General features: G+C 37.3%; 2 protein-coding genes across 2 annotated transcripts in view; both read right to left on the bottom strand.

Moving 5' to 3' along the window:
• The window catches only part of LOC142342603 (something about silencing protein 10-like), a 144,676-nt gene extending 125,639 nt beyond the window's left edge, over window positions 1–19,037 (bottom strand). Inside the window, exon 1 of the mRNA XM_075393998.1 lies at window positions 19,028–19,037. The gene's annotated coding sequence lies outside the window, so the exon portion shown is untranslated. The remainder of the gene's footprint in view (window positions 1–19,027) is intronic.
• Window positions 460–23,447, bottom strand: LOC142342590 (uncharacterized). Its single transcript, XM_075393973.1, has 7 exons — window positions 22,821–23,447; window positions 12,445–16,099; window positions 10,934–11,211; window positions 5,502–5,572; window positions 4,859–5,262; window positions 1,814–2,345; window positions 460–1,177 (listed from the first exon to the last, which is right to left on the bottom strand). Exons 1-7 carry the CDS (start codon window positions 23,415–23,417, stop codon window positions 631–633), a joined length of 6,084 nt encoding a protein of 2,027 aa, XP_075250088.1. The 5' UTR covers window positions 23,418–23,447; the 3' UTR covers window positions 460–630.
• Between the last annotated feature and the right edge of the window lie 228 nt (window positions 23,448–23,675).

Here is a 23,675-nt window from a genome sequence, read left to right on the forward strand (position 1 = left end):
GGAAAACCAATTGGAAAAAAAATCCGATCCAAAAAATCGAAAAAACAGCAAAAAATCAGAGTGAAATTGCCGCATGTGAACAAAAAACCACTACCGAGAAACAGAATTTTTGTTCAAACACCGTTTTCTCTCTACTTTAAAATTAGAGCGAACAAAATTCACGCCGCAAAACCACTCGCTTTTTCGCTCCTTTTCCTGTTTCGGCGTGACCAAAATCACTACTCCAATTTGACTTCAAAAACCATGAAAATGTGTGAACAGATCTTAAAAAAAAAGACAGCGCCCCAATACAATTCAAATTCTTTGAATTGTAAAAAATAGGAGCGCTATAATAGCCGGCTGAATAGATGAGGGCGGCTATTAAAAACCAATAGTATGTCTATTATTACGCCGTGTTACTGCTACTACTAGATATTTGATAGGCGCCCAGCGAAGCTAAAATCTCACAATACAGGTGAACATAAAGAAATACTTTATTTATGGAGTTAATTTTTAGATCTAAAAATCGATTTAGCAAAATAGAATTACTACTGCACCAGAAAACACAAATGTACTGAATAATAAATAGATAGCAACCAAAGCACTAATCTAATTTGTCCACTCTGTTCTAGGGAAACGCACTCAAAGTAGTTATTTGGTATTGTTAGCACTTTTTCGAAACTTGTCAACATACGGCATAGCATCTCTTTTGTACCGAATCAAATCCTCCTTGTATCTAATCTTATCTCTATTTTCGTCCATGTATTTGACCAGTAACTGATTGATTTCAAATACGCTCATTTCTTGTTTCTTGGCTTGAAAAACTTGACTTTTGATTACAGTTTCAACTCTCTGAATATCAGTTTTGGTCGCAATTGAATGAGTAGCCCTTTGAGGCAAAGTGACCAATTTCACAGCTTCTGACGGTTCCGATGATACGTTACTTTTGCTGCTCAGATCACGGTTTGGAGGCGGCACATTAACTGGGTTCTTAACTGACGAATTTGAGCTAGAAGTTGATAATTTATTTGCCTGCTTGTTCTGTTGTGCTTTGTCAGAATTTGATGACGGTGCGCTTGAACTCGAGTTAGCTTGACGCCCTGTCGATGTTCTGTTTGCTAATTCCTCTTCAGTTAAGCTGCGAACTTCGGATATTTCCGGTGAATTGCTTCGGCTCAACGGTGCACCCCGCATGTTTCTGGACCAAAAACAAACAATGTCACTTAAATAGTATCAAATGTCACAAACTTTCTTTCAGTCAAAATTTCTCCTGAACCACCAAAGGGAAACATAAGCGGCTGCTCTCAGAGAACGAGGTCGCTTCGATATTGTAGCTCGCTTTATTATGATGGGGAGAGGTGGTAGATTGAAAACTCACTTCGCAGGGATAATTAGGGCGCACGATATGAAGGCATTAGATTTCATCGGCCACCGTTCATTTTATTCAAATGGACTAGTAAAACTATTTTCATTGGGTTTCAACCTGATTGTTATTCATATACTGATGCAAATAAGCGCAACCAATAGTTACTTAAAAGGTGTTGGTTCAGGGTAGCAGGGTGGTAGGGCTGGGATATGTTGGGGGCGGGGGGGGGGGGGGGCTTTCAAGAGCTCAAGATTCTACTAGAGGGGACATATTACTGTACATTAGAAACAAACTTAAGACCTCTAATTGTTAATGTCTAATGTTCATCCGACACCATTACAATAACTGTTTTAAACTTTTCAATCAAATACCAATTAAAAAGACAGACAGGACTCAATTAATTGTCACAACTGTCGTTTGACAGCAACTAGGATGTATATGGTTCAGCATATCTTGAACTAAACCTACTGTGTAGTTGATGCAGCTGTGCCTGCTAAACTTGAAATTGCGGAAACAGCTGGAACCATTGGATTCGAACTTGTCGGATTTGGACGAATAACCGAATTATTCGAAAAACCCAAAGACAAGTCTATCGGCAGAGGAATTGTCGTTGAGTTAATGTTAGGTGCTGTTGCTCCACGCGAAAAAAGCCCAGACATAAAGGACGAAAAGTTTGAGACCATGCTTTCCGGTGCGTCACTGAAGGTAGGTACTTGTCCAGGAGCAACATTGGGTGGAATTTGAGCTGGGTTCAAGCCACTGAGAGGCAACAAATGGGGCAGATTAGGTATTAAGTTAGCAGGTGGAATACCCTGCGGTGGAGGTGACCTCATTCGTTCCCTTTCTTTTTCATACTCTTCCCAAGCTGCCAATTTTTCATTTTCCGTGAGATCCTCGTTGTCATCATCTTTTAAGAGGGAGTCGTGCTGGTAGAAGTTTCCTATCCATTTATCCTTGTGTTTGTACACCAAATCGGCTAGAACACCATCCTCTGGTACACCTGCAATAAAAACACTAGGTTGAAACCGAATACGCGGTTAATCAAGAAAGCTAAAGCAGACCTCTCATTGGGCAGAGGTCAGTGAGAATTGACTCCTATTCAAAAAAAGATATTCAAGATGGCTTAAAACTCTCTGGATTCTACTGTACTAGCAGATACACTTCTCATTTCTGCAGCCGTATAGAAACATAGCTGTGTGTGTGTGTGAGAGAGAGAGAGAGAGAGAGAGAGAGAGAGAGAGAGAGAGATTTAGTTAGCTTTTTCGCATAAATACAATAAATCAACGATGATCAACGAGGACATCAAGTTCCTCTTTTCAGATCACCCTCTCATAATGGCAGCACAAGACAATAATATACTTTGCAGAACACAAAACAGTAATACACATGACAGAACAAAACACAAAATTATGGCAGATCGATTATTTGGAGCGGTTGCCATAAACACATTCAATAAGTTCAGAATTATTACAGATATAAGAATATTTCGATTAAATTAGCCGCAATAGCTTTGTAGATCTGCAGCTTTGTAAATCTGCAATAGCTTTGTAGCAATAGATTTGTAGATCTGCAGTCTGAAAATGATCTTAAAAGAAGCAGACCAAAAAAGACCAAAGAGATGTTATGTTTTGATTAAGAATTTGTTTATTTTATTGCTGCTCCTATTAGCTGCTTTCAAATAACCTTCAATTAGATTGACACTCACTCACTGACCTTATCTCGTTGAATTCAGTTTCAGAGTGAGGAAGTCAAAGTAGAGAGTGAAATGTCACGTGTGACAAAACAATCACGCAAATGAACAAAAAACACTCACCACTCTCTGAGAGTGAAAAATGACGTCACACGCAATTCAGTTGAGATTGCATGAACTCATGAACAAAAGGCAGATTTTAAGTGATTGTGACGTCATATGGTCGTAGCAAAAATCTTGACGACGAAATAAAACATAGCAGGACAAGTCCTGAAACAATTCAAAGAATTTTTATTGATTAAACAGAAAACTAGACCTATAATGGACTATTAATCGATTGGAAAAACGATTTAGGAAAAAATCCGATAAAAAAAACCGGATCTATTCTGTTTCGCCCCCCCCCCCCCCCCCCCCCCCCGCTTAGTGAGCATGAATCTTTCATGACACCCAGGCGCACGTGCTATTTTCTTGCATAGTGACGTGCTATATAACAACATATAATTTGTAACTGGGGGTGATAACACTGGGGGGGGGGGGGGGGACAGAATAGATCCAAAAAATCGAAGTCGATTTGCGACAAAGCGATAAAAACCAATGGGGAGAAAGCGAATTTTTGTTCAAACACCATTTTCTCACTACTTTAAAATTAGAGTAAAAAAACTTCACGCCGCAAAACCACTCGCTTTTTCGCTGCACTTCCTGTTTCGGCGTGACCGAAATATTTAATTCAATTTGACTTCAAAAATCATGAAAATGTGTGAAAAAGTGTCTTAAAGACATTGCCCCAATACAATTCAAATTCCGTGCCAATTCTGAATATTTCGTGCTCGTATTTAATTATCTTATCTTTAAAAAAAATACCCGCGAAGTACCAATGAACCCCAAGACCAATAGAAAAAGTGACAATCTAAATATTCCAATCTAACAAAATAGCCGCAATAGATTCGTAGATCGGCAGTCTAAAAAAAACAGTAAGACAGACCAAAAAAATTTGTCTTTTCATTGAAGGCTGATCTGTTATATTTTGATTAAAAATCTGTATAAGTTATTGCTGCCTCTATTAGCTGATCTCAAATAACCTTCATTTAGAGTGACACACACCCATTTGACCTTATCTCTTTGAATTAAAGTAAATAAAAGTCAATTTCAAAGTGAGGAAGTCATTTTTGAGAGTGAGGTAAGTCAAGTGTGACCAAAAATTTAATCACGCGAATGAACAAAAAAACTCGCTCCACTAAGAGCGAAAAATGACGTCACGCATGCAATTCAGTTGAAATTGCATGAACGAATGAACAAAAAGTGGCTGTGACTTCATATGGTCGTAACAAAAATCATGACGACGAAATAAGAAAACATAGCAGGACAAGTCCTGACGTACAATTCAAAGAATTTTCATTGACTAAACAGAAAACTACACCTAGAACGGACTATGAATGGATTGGAAAAACCATTTAGAAAAAAAATCCGATTCAAAAAATCGAAAAAACAGTAAAAATCAAATTGAAATTGCCGCATGTGAACAAAAAACCACTAGCGAGAAAGCGAATTTTTGTTCAAACACCGTTTTCTCACTCTACTTTAAATTTAAAGCGAAAAAATTTCACGCCGCAAAACCACTCGCTTTTTCGCTCCACTTCCTGTTTCGGCGTGACCAAAATGACTACTCCAATTTGACTTCAAAAATCATGAAAATGTGTGAACAGATCTTAAAAAAAAAGACAGCGCCCCAATACAATTCAAATTCTTTGAATTGTAAAAAAACCAAGAGAAGGCCAATAATAGCCCCAGCTATCGCTGTGCGGCTATTAAAAAGAACAACCAACCTTGCAATGGACTCTCTTCCGATGATGGGTTGAAACGATACAGCTCTCCGATGTCATCGTCAGTGAAGTGTCTCTCCTTGGAGTTCTTATCCACCACTCTCTCAGCTAAAGACACCTTCAAGATCTGCCGGTAGTACACCTTCTGTTCGATAGTTCCTTGCCCAATAAATCTGTACACGAAGGTCTGCTTTTGCTGACCCATTCGATAAACCCTAAACATGGCCTGAATATCATGAGTCGGATTCCACGATGCGTCAAATACGATGACCCGATTAGCAGCGTGTAAATTGATTCCCAACGAGCCTGCTCGCGTGGAAATAATCATAAGCTTGAAGTTGTTCTCTGGATTGTTGAAATCTTTGCATCGACGCTTCCGTTCGTCCGTTGGAGTTGAGCCATCAAGTCTGAACAAACCAACGTAAAAAACAACTCAAAAATGATATCGCAGACCACAACGAGATATTTTTTGGAATAAATCAGAATATAGTTTAAGAGCAATTCATTCAATCAATTTTTTGGAACTAAAAACATTGTAGATCTGGAATCAAAAACAGGCAAAACCTGTTTTCCCTATACTTTTGAATTTATCTTATCATCATACAGAACTCGATATACGCTACAGTCACACCATGAACAAACAGACCTGAGATAATTCACTCCTTTTGTCCACTTGCAATCTCCTGCTTCGAGGCCATTCACTCCGCACTCTTCTTTCTAAAACATATCAGCCACATTGACGCAAAAAGGACAATTAAAACTCTCTAAAACCTAGCTGTACGATTAAACCTGGCCACTGAAAATGTGCGCGAAAATATTCAAACCTTTGCTCAATTTGGTAGCAAATTTACAGCTTTTTTGTAGTTCTATTGTAATGAATCATTGGCATCTTTTGATACCACCAAAAAGTAATTTTGATTATTTCTGAAAACAATTAGCTACAAAACAGAACTTCTGATAATTGCTAAGCAACCAGTAGTTCTGATACTCACAAAAGGGATATGGTTTCTTGTTCATTAGAAATTTTTTTGGAACAAAATTTTCAACATTTAAATCAGAAATGATTGAGTTTCTAGTTTTACAACCACAAACACAGCACATCACAGAGTAACATAAATAAAATAGAAAAAAAAACGTTTCCTTACGACACTTAACTTCAAAACATTTTAAACTAAAAACTTTCATTGAAGTAATGAGTATTGAGTAATGCTGCTTCCAACTCCTACCTAGGTGAATGATACAAAATCTTGAGCAAAATGCTGCAGATATCAGCATAATGAAAAGAAAGCCTTGAGGATGAAATGGAAAGAAAACATCATTGCTTCGCTTCAAATTTTGCTGCCTTCAAAAATTAAAGATCTCACAATATAATAAATTCTTTCAGCGCACTTTTCATGACATCATAAAGGACATCAGAGCATGAAAAATAAACATAGCTGGCAGATTGCTTATAGTCGCAATAGCTTCGTAGATCTGCAGTCTGGAAAAGATAGTAGAACAAACGAACCAAAAAATAGACTTTTTTTTTTACTAAAGGCTGAGATATTATATTTTGAATAAGAATCTGTTTGAGTTAATGCCGCTTCCATTAGCTGCCCTCAAATATTTTTCAATAAGAGTGACACGCACTCACTTGATCTTATCTCTCTGAATTAAACCAACAAAGTTAATTTCAGAGTGAGGAAGTCATTTGTGAGAGTGAGGTGAGTCATGTGTGACCAAAAATTTAATCACGCGAATGAACAAACCGCTCGCCATAAAGATTGCAAAATGACGTCACGCACGCAGTTCGATTTGACACGTCATATCGTCCTAACAAAAATCCTGATGACAAAATAAAAAAACATAGCAGGACAAGTCCTGACCTACAATTGAAATTGACTTTGACTAAACAAAAAAAAGACCTAGAATGGACTATGAAAGAAATAAAAAACCATTTAGAAAAAAAAACAGATAAAGAAAATTGAAAAAACACTAAACATCAATGTCCAAGTTTACTTTAGAATTAGAGAGAAAAAACTTTACGCCGCAAAACCATGCACTGTTTTGCTCAACTTCCTGTTTCGCCGTGATCAAAATCATCACTCCAATTTTAAATCAAAAATCACGCAAATGTAAGAACAATCTTAAAAAAGACAGCGCCCCAATACAATTCAAATTCTTTGAATTGTAAAGAAAACAAGAGAAGCCGAATAATATCCTCAGCTGTCGCTCTCCAACTATTAACAAGGCAGAGGACCAGTAATGTGCGAAGGCAATGGTCCAGTCAAAATTTTACTGAAATTTGAAAAAACATAAATAACAATAGTCTACAAAACATTGTTTTCCTCTTATTACACGAGAAAGTTGAACAATCGCTTTCATATTTTTTTGGAGTCGGCTTGCTATCCCGTCATTGCTAGATCTTATGTTGAGAAAGAAATTAATTATTCCCACGATTTACATTTTTTTTCCATTTCCCATATTAAGATTTTTTTCCATTTCCCATATCAGACTACTTGTTCCGATTTGACAAAAGCTTAACCGATGCGTTTGGATTAAAAATATTTTGTCGAGATTGAAGTCCAGCAAAAAGCTTGCTCTGTAACACGGAAAAACAAAAATGACAGTATTTTCTATAACATAATTTATATTCCTGAAATAATTTATATTTCAACAACTAAAAAATTACAACTAGCAGCGTGCTTAAACAGGTACTATCCAATTAGAAGAAGTAGACAGCGAAAACCATTAAACATGGTGAAGACTAAAATTGAACAGCTGGCAAATCTTCAGAAAATAGTCGCGATAGCTTCGCAGGTATACAGCATCAAAACGATAAAAACACACGAAAAGAGAATTTTTCTTTTTACAAAAAGCTGAGCTGTTATAGTTTGATTAATAATTTCTATAACATATCGCTGCTTCTATTAGAAGCACTTAAATAACCTTAGTTGAGCGACGAACTCAATTGACAATTTTCTATCAATTGGATTAAGCACATTTTAATACTGATGAAAGTCATTTTTAAGAGTGAGGTCAGTTAAATCTCACCAAAAAAAGAATCACCCGAATGAACAAAAAACTCGCTATACTTGGAGCAAAAACCGCAATTAAGTCAAAATTAGAGAATTATTGAACAAAGGACAAATTTGAAGTGATCGTGACCTCATATGGTTGCAACAGAAATCTTGACTTTAAAGTAAGAAGCCCAGAAAAGGCAAAAAAATAGACGAAACATTGCTTTGCTGCTTTTAAAACAATTTTCGTTCAAAATGACAAAAAATCTCGAAATCTATGCTTAATTTGAGTCACATTGATTTCCATAATTTGGAACAAAAAAGGAACACAAAACAATGAGCTGACAATTCGTTGTCAAAAAAACAAACTCTTCTTAATCAGATTAACGAGCTAAATTTTTCTCCATTTGCAGCTGCCATCTAACAACTCCTACCTGCTGTTGTTATTTACGAATTTTGTCTTTGTCACTAGCTTCTAACGTATCACTGTAACTTCTAACCAATAGAGAAAACATACAAGTATAGCCAGCAGATCTCAGCGCGAAAACAGTCGCGAAAAAGAGGCTTTTATTTTAAAAAAATTACTGGGTCCAAACATAAAAAAAGTTGCGAACTAATCAAATCCAAACTCTAATTTTGATTTTCATTTTAATTTCAAAACAACATTTTTTTTTGTTAAAAACAATAATTTTTCTTTCGAATTTTTGTCAAACGATTACCAATAGGGCAACAAATCACTCACTCACACAAACGCGTCTGTGAAGTGCTAAAAGTAATCAAAAAGTCAGAGTTAATCTTTTGGCACCTGATCAACTGGTTGTACAAAATTGAGGAGACAGCGAATTTAAAAAAGCACGAAGAGCCCAGTAAGTCTCATTATCGCTTCGCGACAACATAAAACAGAAACTAATTCTAAGTTAAAGTTAATTCTCCTAATACCAAGAGATTGGCTTTCGATTGTTAGTTCATATAATTGTTAGTCCACAGAATCCTAAGGAAAATTAAAAGCCTACTTTTAATGATTATACTTGAAAAAGATTAGTTATGAATAATCAAACAAATTATTTTGGCCTCATATAATTTTGATGATGAGTCACAGCTGCATAAAAATCTTGAAAACACTATAATATCTAATATGAAGTTTTGCCATACATTTTTGACACTTACATATCTGACATATTCCAGGAATAGCTGCAAAAAAAATTGAGCGCCTCAAAATACAGATAAAAAAAAGATTAGTTGGAAAAGTTATCAACGCGTCTTAAAAACTGCACTATTTTTTTTTAAATAAATTTAAAATTTTAAATTAAAAAAACTTGAAACTTAAAAACTTTTTTAAGTAAACTTTTAAAATTCTTTTTAAGTAAACTTTTAAAACTTTTAGCTTTAAAACCTCCGCAATTACTTTGTTGAGTGAGATAGGTCAGCAAAATCAAAATCTTTTCACGTCAGGGGTGGCATTTAATTCAGAAGGCTTGTATCTTGGAGAATTTTTCGAGAATTTTTCGGAGAATTTTTAGATCACGCCAAAAGAAGAAATCAAGCATAAGAAACGCAATGAAAAAGTCAAGCAGAAGAATGTTCTGGACCAATTGTAGAAAAAAGGAGACCGGCTGACTACAAAAAACCATAGCCGGTAGACTTCCAGAAACAACTTGAAGAAACGTGCTAGAAAAAACTCTTAACTAGCACTACCTATTTCAGAAATATCAAACAAAAACAAAAAAGTTAAACACAACCAGCTAAAAGCCCTTAACGCCATAAAATCCTTTCCCCAAAACATTTTTGTTGTTTCACATTCTCAGAGACTGGTGGGTGAGGCGCATGGCTCTAACAGCCCCAAATGTCCTGAGGGCTTTACTTGTTCATCCCGATCTGAAGACGCAAATTCCGTCAAGAGCAAAACTTCAAAAAAAACCACGGGACTAATATAATTGCTCGTTTGAGATCAATTAAACTATTATTTTTTAGTTCGAGATGTGGGTAGGTGGGGGTGGTAGATAGATGACGGTAGGTGCATGGTGCGAAGAGCTTGGTGCGTCATAGTTCCGATAGGTAGCAGGTACTTGTATGGGATCAAAAATTCTCAAAATGACCTTTTCACCTTGAATCAGCAGTTCCTAAATATCATACATTAAACTACGCTACTGTTAAAGTCTGATGTACGAAAACAAAATTCAACGTTCAAAAACAGACGTTCGAAAATAAAAGTCAAAATTAGAGACATGAAGAAACTTCCTTAAAGCTTAAAAACCTCTTAATACCAATACTACTTGTAGCGTCGCAAAAACGTAGCGTCGCTACGCTCAGATTACAGTTTCACCGCTATAAAAAGCCGTTGAGTCTAGTTTTTTGAAGAATTTTTACACCACGAAAAATAAAGGTGATATAAAAAAATTATTACAAATGAGATCAACAAATTTTGGTCTCAACCTTAACTCCATACCAACAAAAAACGTTATTAAACATACATTATCCGATTAGCATAAGCACACTTCAACGAAAATAGAATTTTACATAGAAACTTGAGACAATCTTTGTAAAACTTTCACCTTTTTTCAAATATTTTAGGTTACATGTAACATTTACTTAAACTGTTTTTTTGTATTTTTTTCAACAATTCTTTAGAAGTATTTTTCAGTATTAGATATCGCGTAAGTATATTTATTCTACTATTATACAGGTATCGAGTATCAAATTCGGGCACTTCAGCACAATTGATAAGTCAGGCCACAAAATTTTAGTAATCTTCACGTAAACTCGAGTCTTTAATTAAAGTAGTCTTCTTAAGTAAACTTTAGACTTCAAAAATTCCTCGAAAAAGATTTCAAAAAATTTGAATATTTCTTCAACAATCTACTCCGTTTCTCGACAAAAATAACGGTCTGACCAAAATTGGTTAAAAAACGTAATACAAATTTTTATGAAGTTTGGGAACAATTACGTTTCAAATGGAGCTCGGCACTTAAGATCAAAAATCAAGTTTGAAGTCTATAAACGTATGATACCGAAGCAACTGTTTCAGAAAAATTTCGTCGTAGAAATTACGCGAGTTCGATTTTGGTGAAAATCAACATACATTCCATTTTTCTCTTTGAGCTTTGACAAACATGGCAAACATTTCCTCGATCAGATCAAGAACAACCAGTGACTGACTGAACACGAGCACTTTGTCTCCCAGAGCATTGGACCTCTTGACAATTTCACACAGCAGCAGAAACTTGCCACTCTGTTCAATGTCAAATATAGCGCCAGGGGTCAATTGATCAGCCAGCACAGTCTCCAGGTAGCCTCTCCATTCTTTAGCATTCGGTTCCGAAGACTCTTCCGTGTTTTCATCTGCTTTTCCTGCTTCCGCTAAAACAAAAACATTATTAAACCTTTCTGAGTTAAGTATTAGCTACAGAAAAATGAGTGATCTATTAAGTCAAAGGACTCAAATCAATTCGCAAAAAAAAATAAAGGAAAATGTAAACTCGAATAAATAAGTCCGTTTTTAATTTTATTAACCGAACTACTTCATCTGATTTCAACTGCCAAAACAACCAAGTAAGGCCTGACGAATCGCTCTAAAAAAGACTGTCGAGGGGCTGGATTTACTTGCTGCAGATACCAGAAGCTTAGGCAGGCTAGCCTGACTAGGTGAGGGGTCAGCAAAAAATGGGGGTGGGCGCAAAAAAGGGACCAAAAGTGGGGAGGGGTAAAAAATAGACCTTTACACTTTGCATTCATGAATATACCGCCAAATTTGGTGGAATGTGGAGGAGGAGCCAAGTTCCCATGAATTTCCCTGCAGAGCATTATTTTAAGCCTCTCAGAAGCATCGATGAACCGCAGACTTATAAAACTGTTCAGCTACATTCTGCTCTCAGCCTTTACTTCTTCATCCTCTTTTAAGACGAAAAGACGGTCAGAAAAAATGAGTAGAACAAAAAAATACTGACATAAATTGCAAACTTTGTTTGAGAGCACGTAATCAGTTCTCTGCTTCGTTAAACTCTGCTTTCTTTTGCTTCTTCTAGATTCTTCAAAATACGCAAAACAAACCAATAGCGTCGGACGAATCGAGTTGGCTTTGTGGTAGTCGGTAGCTTAAGGGTGAGAGATGGGGAGGCACCCAAGTGAGGTCAGGTCGCGCCAAGAAAGGAAGAATTGTGAAAGGGGGAAGGGTATCTAGACCACCAAAAATTCCGTTTACACCTTTAATTTACGCCAATATAGTTTGGTGGGGTCTATTCGAGGAAGGGGGTGGGGCTAAGGGGGGGGGGGGGGGGGGGGGTGAGTGAGAGGAGTAATGGAGGGGGCGGGAGGGGGGTCAAGGTCAAACACTAAGAAACGCTCTTCACGCCATGAATTTATGTCTCCTCAACTATTTCAGCTCCAAGTGAACTGCTCAATGACTTAATGACCTCTAGATTCAGCAGCTTATCCCGATTCTGAAGATGAAACGTCACGAAATTATGGTAGTCTATGACAAACTTATGACAAAGTACCTGATGCGCAATTGATTCCCTTAGCGTTCCCTTAAAGTCAGTTGATGCGCACATAGTTGGGCTGTGACATAGAAAATTCTACAGAAAAAAAGCTCACCCAAACTCCGTTCAAATATATCGGCCATTGTACCCAGCTCATCCTCGATGTCCTGAGGTTTCGGATTCTCTTTTGCTCCTTCCGCATTAGTCTCGAACTCATCCTTCTTGCACAGACTTCTGGTTGTGGCAATTGGATGGCAAATAATTTTGGTTAACATGTTCTTATTTCGAAACATATTACGAACCGCATTTTTTGTTATTTGGTACTCTTCTATATCATCAACTTCAGGGTTTTCTTGGGTTCCGGCCAGGACATACATCTTTAGAAACTTGCGGTACATTTCGACTTGCAGATCGCCAAGCTTGATTTCCACAGTATATTCAAACTTGCTCGGTAATAGCTGTTTAATGTAGGAAAAATCACGTCTGTGAACACATTCTGAAAGTTGCTTGTGCAAAACGTGCGTCCTCTTTTGCATCAATTTAACTTCATACGGCAATGCATTGCTTTTTTGACCTTTTGTAATGGGTGTAGTGAATCGATTGCTAAATTCTTTTTTGTTACCCAATAGATAAGGCTTCACGAAATTTCCCATGACGTAGTACTCTTTAAGGTTATTCTGCAATGGAGTTCCGGTCAAACTGATCCGTCGCTGAGTTTTGACCATATTGATGTGTATTGATTTGGCTGTCTTCTCATTCTTCAGCTCATGACCTTCATCACAAATTACGAAATCTGCTCCTGGGTCAACCAGGATTCGATGAATCAACCTTTTCTGTTCGGCGGTCAGATTAAGCGACTTTTTACTTTTAGGTTTTGGAGCATTGTTCGTTTTCGAGTCATCGCTTGATTCGTCAACACTACTTTTGACCAAATTTGTAAACATCTCATAACCAACAATTAACACACCGGGAGCTTCGCTCCAATGTTCTAGCTTACGAATCTGTTTCTCTTTGCTCTCCTTTTTGTAGTTATCGATATTCAAAACTTCGAAGCTCTTTGATTTCCCTTTTCCCAGCCACTTGCTGAACTCTTTCTTCCAATTGAACAGAGTGCTACATGGGGCTATAATAATTGCTCGTTGAAAATGATCCAAGTTTTGAGACGTGAGAACCGCATCGAGAAATGCGATTACTTGAAATGTTTTACCCAAACCCATACAATGTGCCAAAATGCATCCTGTACCTTCCGATTTCAGGGATCGCTGAACCGATTCAACGGTACAGTTGTACAAAAATTGCACACCCTCAATCTGATGTTCTTTTAATTTCGATGCCACAATCGGTTGAACTTCAACTAAGGGTTCGTCAACCCCGTCTTTCGTAATTTTCTCGAGCCAGACTTTGGTATAGACTTTAGCATCTTCAACTATTTCAAACTCATGAGTCCATCTTTGATCACGCCTGTTCAACCTAGCAACTCGATCTTTCTCTTCTTTACAGGCTTTCCTAGTCTGCTTGTTCAGTTCGGCATCTGTCAATATGTGGTTAGACTTTCTAAATGATCGTCGTGATTCCTGGGACAAAACCTCGGCAACCTCATCATCAGCCATGGCAGCTTGTTTTCTAAACCTCTGCTTTCTATTCTCTTGTAGAGCTCTTCTTCTTTTCTGCCTTCTAGCTAGTTCGGCATCGCTGTCACTCAGACTCTCGTCAGACTCAGATCCCGACTTGTTGCGCTTCGTCTGTTTCCCTTTATAGTCCTTAATTTTATTGTTCGTCTTAGATTTGGTAGAAGTGGTTTTTGACTTAGAAGCAACAGAGCTGGAAGTGGATTTACTTGACCGTGATGCTGACGTTCTCAGTAACATCTCCAATTCTTCGTCATCGGAAGACGACGAATCATCATAAGAATCATTCTCTGAGTTCTCGTACTTCGTAACTTTGCTCGTGTAGTGCTTTTTAACATTAGGAATACCTTGGCGCTTGAAACTCAACCCCTCGCTTTTTACAGCAGCTGGAAAATTAAGCTTTGTTTGTCGCGAGCCACCAGACACTGTCGGATCGTTATTGAGAAGCATTGTCGATCTTTTTAGGGCTTCGGGAAGCCGAACTATCTTTACTTGACTTCTATCATTGTCATCGGATTCTCCACCCGAAGATAAAGTCACAGTAGACGCTGGACTCGGACTTCTCTGAACACCGGCTTCCACATTTTTGTCGGGTGGTTTTGAGTTTCTTTTACCGCGCTTGACTTTCTTGAACTCTTTTAGAGGTTTGTTCAATGTGAGTTCCTCCAACGTGCAACGATCTCCAATTTCGTCCAATGGCACGTCGTCGTCTTCTGTAGTTGAATCATCCGAGCATATCAACTTCTTCGACCATGTTCGATGCCCTAGCGGCTCGTTATCATCCTCAAAAAATTCGTCCAAGTTCGGAGCAGTGGCAGATTTCTTCTTAGATGACGAAGCGGGCGATTTACAAGCTTTAAAGATAGATTGACTTGGTACTGTATTGCCCTCGCTTTCATCTGATATTAAAGAATCTCCTGTCATTGCAAATGCGCTTAATTTACTTTTATTTTGTGGACTACCATCGTCATCGCCCTCAACGTTTGAATCAAGACTAATGCGTTTCTTAGATGTAAATTTAAGAGGCTTAACCAGCCTCATGTCAAATTCGGTGTCCGAACCCTCTCTAGAATCATCGACCCTTGAATGTTTCTTCCTTTTGTAGTCAATCGCTGCTGGTGAGTTTCTCTCACATCGCTTTCGCTTAAGTTCTGACAATTTTTCTCCGTCACTATTTTCATCATTGCTTGAGGATGACATGATACGCGCTCGGTGTCGCTTAGTGGCCGAACGAATTGGTCGCGAGATACTTGAGCTGCTTGCGTTCGATTTCTGCGAACAAGAAATAAAGCTACCCTTTGCGTGATCATCCAAACTTTCATAGTCGATCCTCGGAGACATAATGACAGGCTGGCTTATTCGCTCACGCAATTCCTTATTATTCATGCGCTTCGGAGTAGAAACGGGCTCATTTGAAGTTGAAGGTTTTGGATCTGATGGTTCATTGCACATAGTTCGAGCAACTTTGTCAACCGATAATTCCATCGCTTCTTGTCGCGTTCGAGTCTCCGAAAGCATCTTGATCACATCTTTAACCGGAGTGGTAGGTTTAATCGAAATATAATTTGACATATCATGAGTCGCCAAACTTCTCGTCTCTGCAATCTCACATGGGAACAATTCTTTGTTAACTCTGAATGGAGCAAAATCCGTTCCTTCCAAGTCGCCATTTTCCGAGCAATTGTCTTCATTTGCGTCACTCCCCTTTTCATTGTTTTGTTGACCACTCTGAACTTTTTCACCAAAACCAGTAGAATCAATCACAGCTGTATCATACGTCATTTCATCTGTCACATTTCGGATCCCCGGGTGATCATCTTCGGGTTCATCGTCTGATGATGGCAAAAGAGCATCAAAGAAATCGATGGTCTGATCTGCCTCCCCATCTTCACTCTCCATAAAGGTCTTCTTGCTCAGATCAGTAGTAGTTTGTTTACGTGCAGCGACGCTTGAATCCCCACTCGAAACAAGATTAACAATCTGAGGTTCTGGAGCTTCTGTCATGATACCAATTGAGGCCATTTTGGGTCGGAGAGGAGATTGAGCATCCAGAATTGAGCATTGCGTCTCTTGGTCGATCATTTTGCGTCTGCTGCATTGACACGTGTTACATTGAGGGATAGAGAAGACATCGTGAGGCGTCTAAATTAAAAAGTGAAAAGCTCAATGAGAGTAAAAACAGTGAGCACATCAGATCACAGTTCTACGGACACAATCGAATAACGGCTATTTTCATTGAATCGGAGAAAACAATTGAATTTGATACAAATATAGTTTTTAAAGTTTTATTTCAAATAACAAACAATCAAAAATTCAAGTTTTAGAATTCGGCGACCAGTTGAGCCCACTTGCTCAAGATTGTAAATTCGATAGCAATTAAGAACATAACCGACTAAACGACGGAAGAATTGCTCGAACAACTAGTGGGAGCTCTAATTAATTGCAGCCTGCTCAGTACGGGGGGAGGGGGAGCCTAAATGGGACTAAGAAGTTCAATACTGGGTTTCAAATAACCACATCAGAGGTTAAAAAATACCACAATTAAGATTTAAAGTGCAAATGGCTCCAGTTTCGGCGCACTTTCCATTTCACTATTAGTATTAAATTGCCGCCAATTGAGTTCAGCTGCTTGAAATTGTGATTGAGAAAATTTTAGATCACGCGAAACGCAAAAAGTCAAAGGCGTAAAAGTCACTCGAAAAGTCAACACCGTCAAGCGAAAATTTTGTATTAAAAAGACACACACGTTTGCAATAAATTCTATGAACTTCGTTCAAGAGCAATTAATCACACAAAACTAAAAAAAAATGAAAGACGTAAAAGTCCCTTGGAGTCAAAGTGATCAAGCCAAAATTTGGCATTGAAAAGATACACGACAATAAATTGTTTCAAACTTCGCATTTAAAACCTACATTGCTTATCTACAAGAAACAAGACCATAGAAAAAGAATTCTCGAACGTTTGATGGGGGTAAGGGTAAGGAGAGAGATTCCAGGGGAGGACTAAGTTCACTACGGGGCTTCAAAGGATGTAGATTACAAGAGCACTGTTAAAATTAAAGCGAAAAGAAACCAATTATCGCGCACTTTTCTCCTGACTTTGTAGTAATTAATAAGTTGCCACCAATTGATTTCTGAAGGTTAAAACCGTGAATGAGAAGAAAAATCAAATCATGCAAACCCCAAACATAACGACTAACGTCTGGCGAATTGCTCTTAAACGACCGGCGAGCGGTTGGCTTCGTCAGTAGCTAGCCACGGTTGAGGGCTGTGAGGTGAGCGCAGCGGAGGAGGGTCCACGGGGGGGGGGGGGGGGCTGATGGTGGTGAGGCAACAGTGGGGGTAGGGAGTGCAACATGGGGGGGGCAACGGTGGGAGGTGGTTTTTTGGCTGCACGGGGCCGTTACGGCATGAACGATGTGCAGGGGTGAGTATTAGGGGGGGTGTGATGTGAGAGGGGGCTGTGGGTGGGGGTGTCAACCTCTGAGAACCGCACTTCACACCACAAGTATGTCTCCAAAATAGTTTCTGTGAATCGCATACTTGGAGACTAGTGAGCTCACAGACTCTTTAAGAGCAATTAATGCCCACTTGTTTATGCCGTTTATGAGGACGAAAAGTCAAATGGGCCGGACCAAAAACCGGTCAAGCGAAAAATCGCATAAAAAAGACCGACAGGACTAATATAATTGCTACAAACTTCGTTTCAGAGCAATTAAACAGTGCTAAACATAACGGGTCAATAGCAAAAACAAAATGGTCGAGAACAAATTTTGCAATAAAAGCAAACACACTACAATAACTTCGTAATTAAAACTTAGAGTTAAAGTTAAGAACAGAACGTAATAGACCATGGCCCAATGAATTGCTCTCCAACGACTGATGGGGAGATCGACTATATCATAGCCTAATTCAATCAATTAAGTTCTGCTGTTGAAAATTGTGAACAATACTCATTTAGATCATGCAGATGTCGAATAGTGCAGAAATTTAAATCAAAACGAAAAATGGTTAAGCAAAAACTTTTGTGAAAAAGAAAAAAACATGACAGCAATAATTGTTTCAAATTTTGTGGTTGTTTCAAATTTAACATTGGTCAATAACAAGAACAGATGGTTACCGACTAACGTTGAAACAAATACTCACAAAAGAATAATGGGGATTTCAACTCTACTATAGCCTAAGTTGACAAGAGGTGCAGGAGGTAGCTCGCTGGGACAGGTCAAGTTAACAAATGACGTTCCTCGTTAGAGGTTATTAGAGACTGTTAAGATTGAAAGCAAGGAAAAACCAAATTCTGTGCACTTCTAAATTCTGTGCACTTCTAAATTCTGTGCACTTCTCAATTGACAATTAATATTAAATTGCGTTCCAATTGAGTTCTGTTGATCAAAATTGTGAACCGAAAGACAATTTTAGAAGTCAAAGCCGAAAAGAGCAGAACGTAAAAGTCGCAGAAACAGTTAAAATATCCAAGCATAAATTTCTCATTAAAATCAACCAGGAAAAGAATAAATGCTTCACATTGCGCAATTTATATTGAAAATTATTCATGTACAAAAAAAAGAATGTAATCACAAAGTCAAAAGAATTGTCCTCGAACCGTCGATGCTGGGCTCGATTCTATCATATCCTCGTCCAATCGAGGTGAGGAGATTTAAGGAACTCACGGGGTATAACTTTACTAAGTTACTTCAAATAATGTAAATCACTATATCATTATAGACCACTGTTGATTTAAATTGAAAAAATTGAAGCACTTTCTATTAGACTTATACCTGAGTTCCACTGGTTAAATTAGATCACGCAAAACGTCAACAACCTAACAGTCACTAACAAGACTTTATAAAAATTTTTACTAAAAAAACTTACAACTCCCTGCGTTTTCCAAACTTTGACAGAATATCATGCCTCACTAAAGCGAATTTCTTTTATTTTAAAAGTGATATCCTTGAAGATGAAAAAGCAATTAAAAACATCATAAGGATTGGAAAAAAAAATTTTTGCAACAGAAGTTGAATCACGGTGCCTTTTACAAAAACGCCGCAACAATTTTCCGTAAAATTTCAAAATTTAATAAGAGAAACAACTGAGGAAACAGGGACCATTGTTGAGATACTCTTCAGCAAGTAAATTGTTCAATGATTTGCTAACAAATTTGGGCGACTGAAGTATACGTAATTCAAAAAAAAAGTCAACTGAAGACACTTGTTTGTCCCAATTACATCATCGCTCCGAACATAACGTTTCAACAGTACGCTATGGAATGTCTGGAGCTGAACTGGAGTCACAAAAGTAAAATTAGAGCACCCGTAAATCACAACCTGATAATTTAGATTTGAACTCCGTTTATTAAATGGTACCATAAAGCAAAATGTCTAATTTGAGATCAGCACGTTGCCCAAGACTTGCTCTAAAAACAAATACATTAGATTATGATAGCTTTAAACCAAAAATTACGATTAGACATTTAAACGTTCCTTCAAAATTAACTAAGTCCGATGCAAGGCAAAACTGCTCATTGGACGCACTTGCATTTACATTCAACTGAATAGTTGTTAACATAGAGCTTAAGTTTATTAGCATTTAACAAACTTGCTACATTGTGCACTTCACTTTGAATGAATGGTTTTGAACAGACGAATCCAAAAAAAGTTTGCATTATTATCGAAAAATAGATACAAACTTCATCGCACACTTATTCAATGATTTATAAATTAAAAGCAAGTGGTCCAAATATGGAGACCTGGCAAACGCCATAAAATTCATGTAGAGAAATAAAACTCAGTTTGGCTATAATAACTTGTTTTGGGTTGTATTAGATAGCAATCTTCCAAACCACCTCCAGCAATTTTGACGGATACCGCAACTTAACAGTATATTAATCAAAATTTTATTCCAAAATTTAATAAAAATTTTTCCTTTGTTCGAAAGAAAGAGAAAATTTATCCCCTGTATAAATACGGAAGTCGATTACACGAAAAAAGAAAAATAGGTCAATTTCTCTATTAAATGTTTGCAGTGAATTATCGGCAGGCTATGTTTACAAAAGTTCATAACCGCAAAAATAGTTGTCAGTATTTCAAGAAAATTGCGTTTCGCAAAAACACTCAAGTAAGGAGATCATTACACAAAGTTCATCGCAAACTTTTATTAAATGATAAAACAAATGCTCCAAGTATTGAGACCAGGCAAACGCCATAAATTTTCTGTAGAGAATTAGAACTCATTCTGGCTATAATAACTCTTTTTGGGTTGTGTTAGATGGCAAGCTTCCAAACCATCCACAGCAATTTTGACAGATACCGTAACGTTTCAGTTTATTAAGCAAAATTTGATGATCTAGTGAATCCAACGACTTCTTTAGAAAGATGAAAAATTAAACGTTTCAGCTTTCCCTGTGCTTATTCTTTCAGTTATATCTGTTTATGCATTATTTCAGCATAGGTATTTTTCCGGAACACAATTTTCTTGAAATACCGATAACTAACTTCCCGGTTATGAACTTTTGTTAACACAGCCTGCTGATAAATTTTACTGCTAACATTTCATAGACAAATCGGCCTAGTAATGTTTTCCTCTATTCGACCTCGATCCTTATACAGGGGATAAATTTTTGCTTTCTTTGGCACAAAGGAAAAATTTCCTTCACGAAACGATTAACTATTTAAGGATGTTCAGTATTCCGTGATAACAGTTCCAGCCGCCTTAACAAAACAAAGTTCATCTTCACTGGACGAGGATTTATTCGGAAGTGAAACAATGACTGCACGTATTTCGGTTTGAAAACTACATACATTCCTATTGACACCAAACACATTTCCGAAATAAAATAGAAACAGCTATAAGTTGAAAAAAAATATATTGACCCCACTGAAAAAGCTATAAAACATTCAATAAATTATTCAAGCTTTTTAAAATTAATTCTTCAGAATCCTTTTCATTAGGGAGCTTTACACGTATGAGTTCCTTTCGCCTCATTTTAATTGAAATTAAATTTGTTTTATTTAGATTGCAAGTACAATAATACCGTGCGAGTTTTTTCAGAGCATATTATTTAGTGATAAGATAAGTCACGGATTGTCAAAAAAGTTATCAATCGAAACATTCAATGAAAGTTACAACATCAACCAAAAACTATACAAACAAAGCCGCAAAGAGTGAACTCCTAAGATATAATTTTGAGAGTAAAGACTCACTGTAACTCTTAATACGGCAAAAAATTTGTATTACAAAAACTAATCTTTAGGAGTTTAAAAAACTCGACTTCTCAGGATGAGCAAACACCGAGAGGCTCAAGAACTTTACCCGGATACAGATTGTCATTAAAAACTCTCGATAGCAGTCTTAAAAACATAGAACTTTGCAATTAACACTGCGACCAAAAAGACAGTGTGAAAGTATAAGGCAGCTAATAATCCTAGAAACTTGAACAAAGTATTCAAAAAACTAAAATGAGGAAGCAAGAAAACACTTTGCGTCACTGCAAGAAAATTTCGAGCAAGAAAATTTTTTATGTCACTGCATTCTAAGAGGGATAAGAAAATACTTATAAAATTATCTTCTTGGGAGACAACATTAAGTCAACCATCAAAATCCAAATAATCCATGAAAAAGACAAACGAAACAATATAACTCAAGGTATAAAATCGTTTACTACCAAAACTAGCCACATACCAAAAAAAGCAGACAAAATTTTGAAATTCCAACAAATTCTCAGTGCTGCTATATATTGTATGAACTCAATTGCAAATGAAAAAATTGAAACATTTTTCAAAAAGCTACAACTATTGAAGACAGAGCAAGTAGATCCATACTTGTTAGGAGGCTAGAATGAAACATGTAAGAAAAAGGAGAATACAGCCACATCGAAAAATAACAGGTTACAATTTTTCTAAGTTAAAGGAAAGTTAATTTTTAAAAAGCCCTTTTAAAAATTTAGCATTCGAGGCTCGGCAAAATAGCATAGACATCCTCCTACCAAATAAAAAATTTGAGACAGTACAAATTTTCGACACATTAAATTGCTGAAAATATTGTCAAACTAATATTAAAAATCAATTGATTTTCAATGAATTTCAAAGACTTAACGCAAGTCAACACAGTCAATTACTAACAACCCGCAACTCAGATCACTTACGATGCACAGAAAGAGCTTTTCTAGTAATTAAAACCGAAATCCAAAAAAAACTCACAAAAAATGGACAAAAACCGCGAAAAACGGATTGGTATGTTAGAATTTCATTTTTAAAAAAACCCCTCAAAAGAAGCATTGAATGAATGAATTATTAAAGACGCGTTGCCATATACACTGATTCTTTACAGAAAGTCCTATCAAATATCCAAAAATTGCCGATTCTGCACTTGAAACGCATTATTAGGCTCTCAAAAACACTGTGGTATCAATTTCAGCGTGTTACATATTGATGAAGCATCTATCAACCATTATTTCAACAAAAAACCGAAGTAAAAGAAACAAAATTGAGCCAAATGGACAAAAAAACGGCTTAAAACCGTTATCCCTCCATTCCCTCTAAAACACTTTTCAAAGTCGAAAAGTCAATCACTGAACACAGTGCATAAAAAAACACTTCTCTCGCTAAAAAAAAAATAGTTCACACGGCTATTTTATTTACTTTTATTTTAGGTCAAAAGGCGTTTGTACAAATAGTACAAAAGAACTCAAAAAACCAAAACTCCTCTTCGAGTTGTAAAAAAGCCCACGCAATACAGCTACGCTCAGCTAACAGCTTCGGATCTATAAAGAGAAACGCACGACTACAATAATTGAGTCGAACTTTGTTCGAAAGCAATTAAATGCGCTACTACGAATGAACCAGTATTATGTATAGATTGTTGCTAACCTGCGATCTTGTAACATCTGGAGTTGCGGGAGAGCTTGAAGTAAAAACATTGGTGTTAATAATGATGTTCCGTCCTTCTGGAAACGACCTAGGAAAATCCCCGCCGTTTGATGTTGCCTGCATCAAAGCTTGAGAAGAATGCAAATTTGGAACCGCAAAATTCGTGATAGTGGTGGTATTAACTTCAGGAGGTGCCATTTGTGAATGCACTTCATTGATAAGGCCCGAGTTTGAATTTCGTCGTTTTGCAGATGTGAAATCACTCAACGCACCATCATTTCCCAAGCTAATAGTGGTCGCCTGACTGGAGCCCCTGGATGCTGGTCGAATCAACTTGCCGTCATTTTGCACTAGAGGGCCCACCAGACGCTTCGATTTTCCTTTCTCACCTCTCCTTTCTTTTTGATCCTCAGGCGCTCGCAGAACTTCGATAATGTCTGCTTCTTCGACTTTCGCTACGGATTGCATTTTCGATGACAAACTTTGAGAATTTTCCGAATTTCCTCGCTGATCGAGCACAGGTACAAAACCAACTTCTTCTATATCAGGAGGCGATAAATGTCGGCTCAGCGGCCGTTCAACCCGCTTTGAACGCATCAAACAAGCGCCTTAAAACAATATGTAAGGTTATAGAAATTTCGGATCAATTCTAATCCCCCCCCGCCGCTTAGTAGTAGTAGTTTAGCCTTGTGTCACGGCACTAGGGTTAGCATCCCTTCATTGGTTGACTAAATTGACCTTCTGTACCGGATTGCAGTGGCACAAAAAGGTCCAAGTACAGGAGTTGATTTCTGAATAGTGCCAAGAGAACAGAACTTCGCTGGTTGATTTCGTGGTACATACACTATTGTCAAA

The sequence above is a fragment of the Convolutriloba macropyga genome, chromosome 1, assembly GCF_964194025.1.
Source record: "Convolutriloba macropyga chromosome 1, txConMacr16.3, whole genome shotgun sequence".
Classification (NCBI taxonomy): Eukaryota; Metazoa; Xenacoelomorpha; order Acoela; family Convolutidae; genus Convolutriloba; species Convolutriloba macropyga.

Excerpts from the sequence above, each read along its gene's own strand:
- LOC142342590 (XM_075393973.1), bottom strand. The coding sequence starts at position 23,417 with ATGCGTTCAAAGCGGGTTGAACGGCCGCTGAGCCGACATTTATCGCCT. Across the intron at positions 5,573-10,933 it reads CTCAAAGAGAAAAATGGAAT|AAAGAAGAGTGCGGAGTGAA; the intron begins GTATGTTGATTT and ends GATATGTTTTAG. Across the intron at positions 2,346-4,858 it reads GGAAGAGAGTCCATTGCAAG|GTGTACCAGAGGATGGTGTT; the intron begins GTTGGTTGTTCT and ends TTTTTATTGCAG.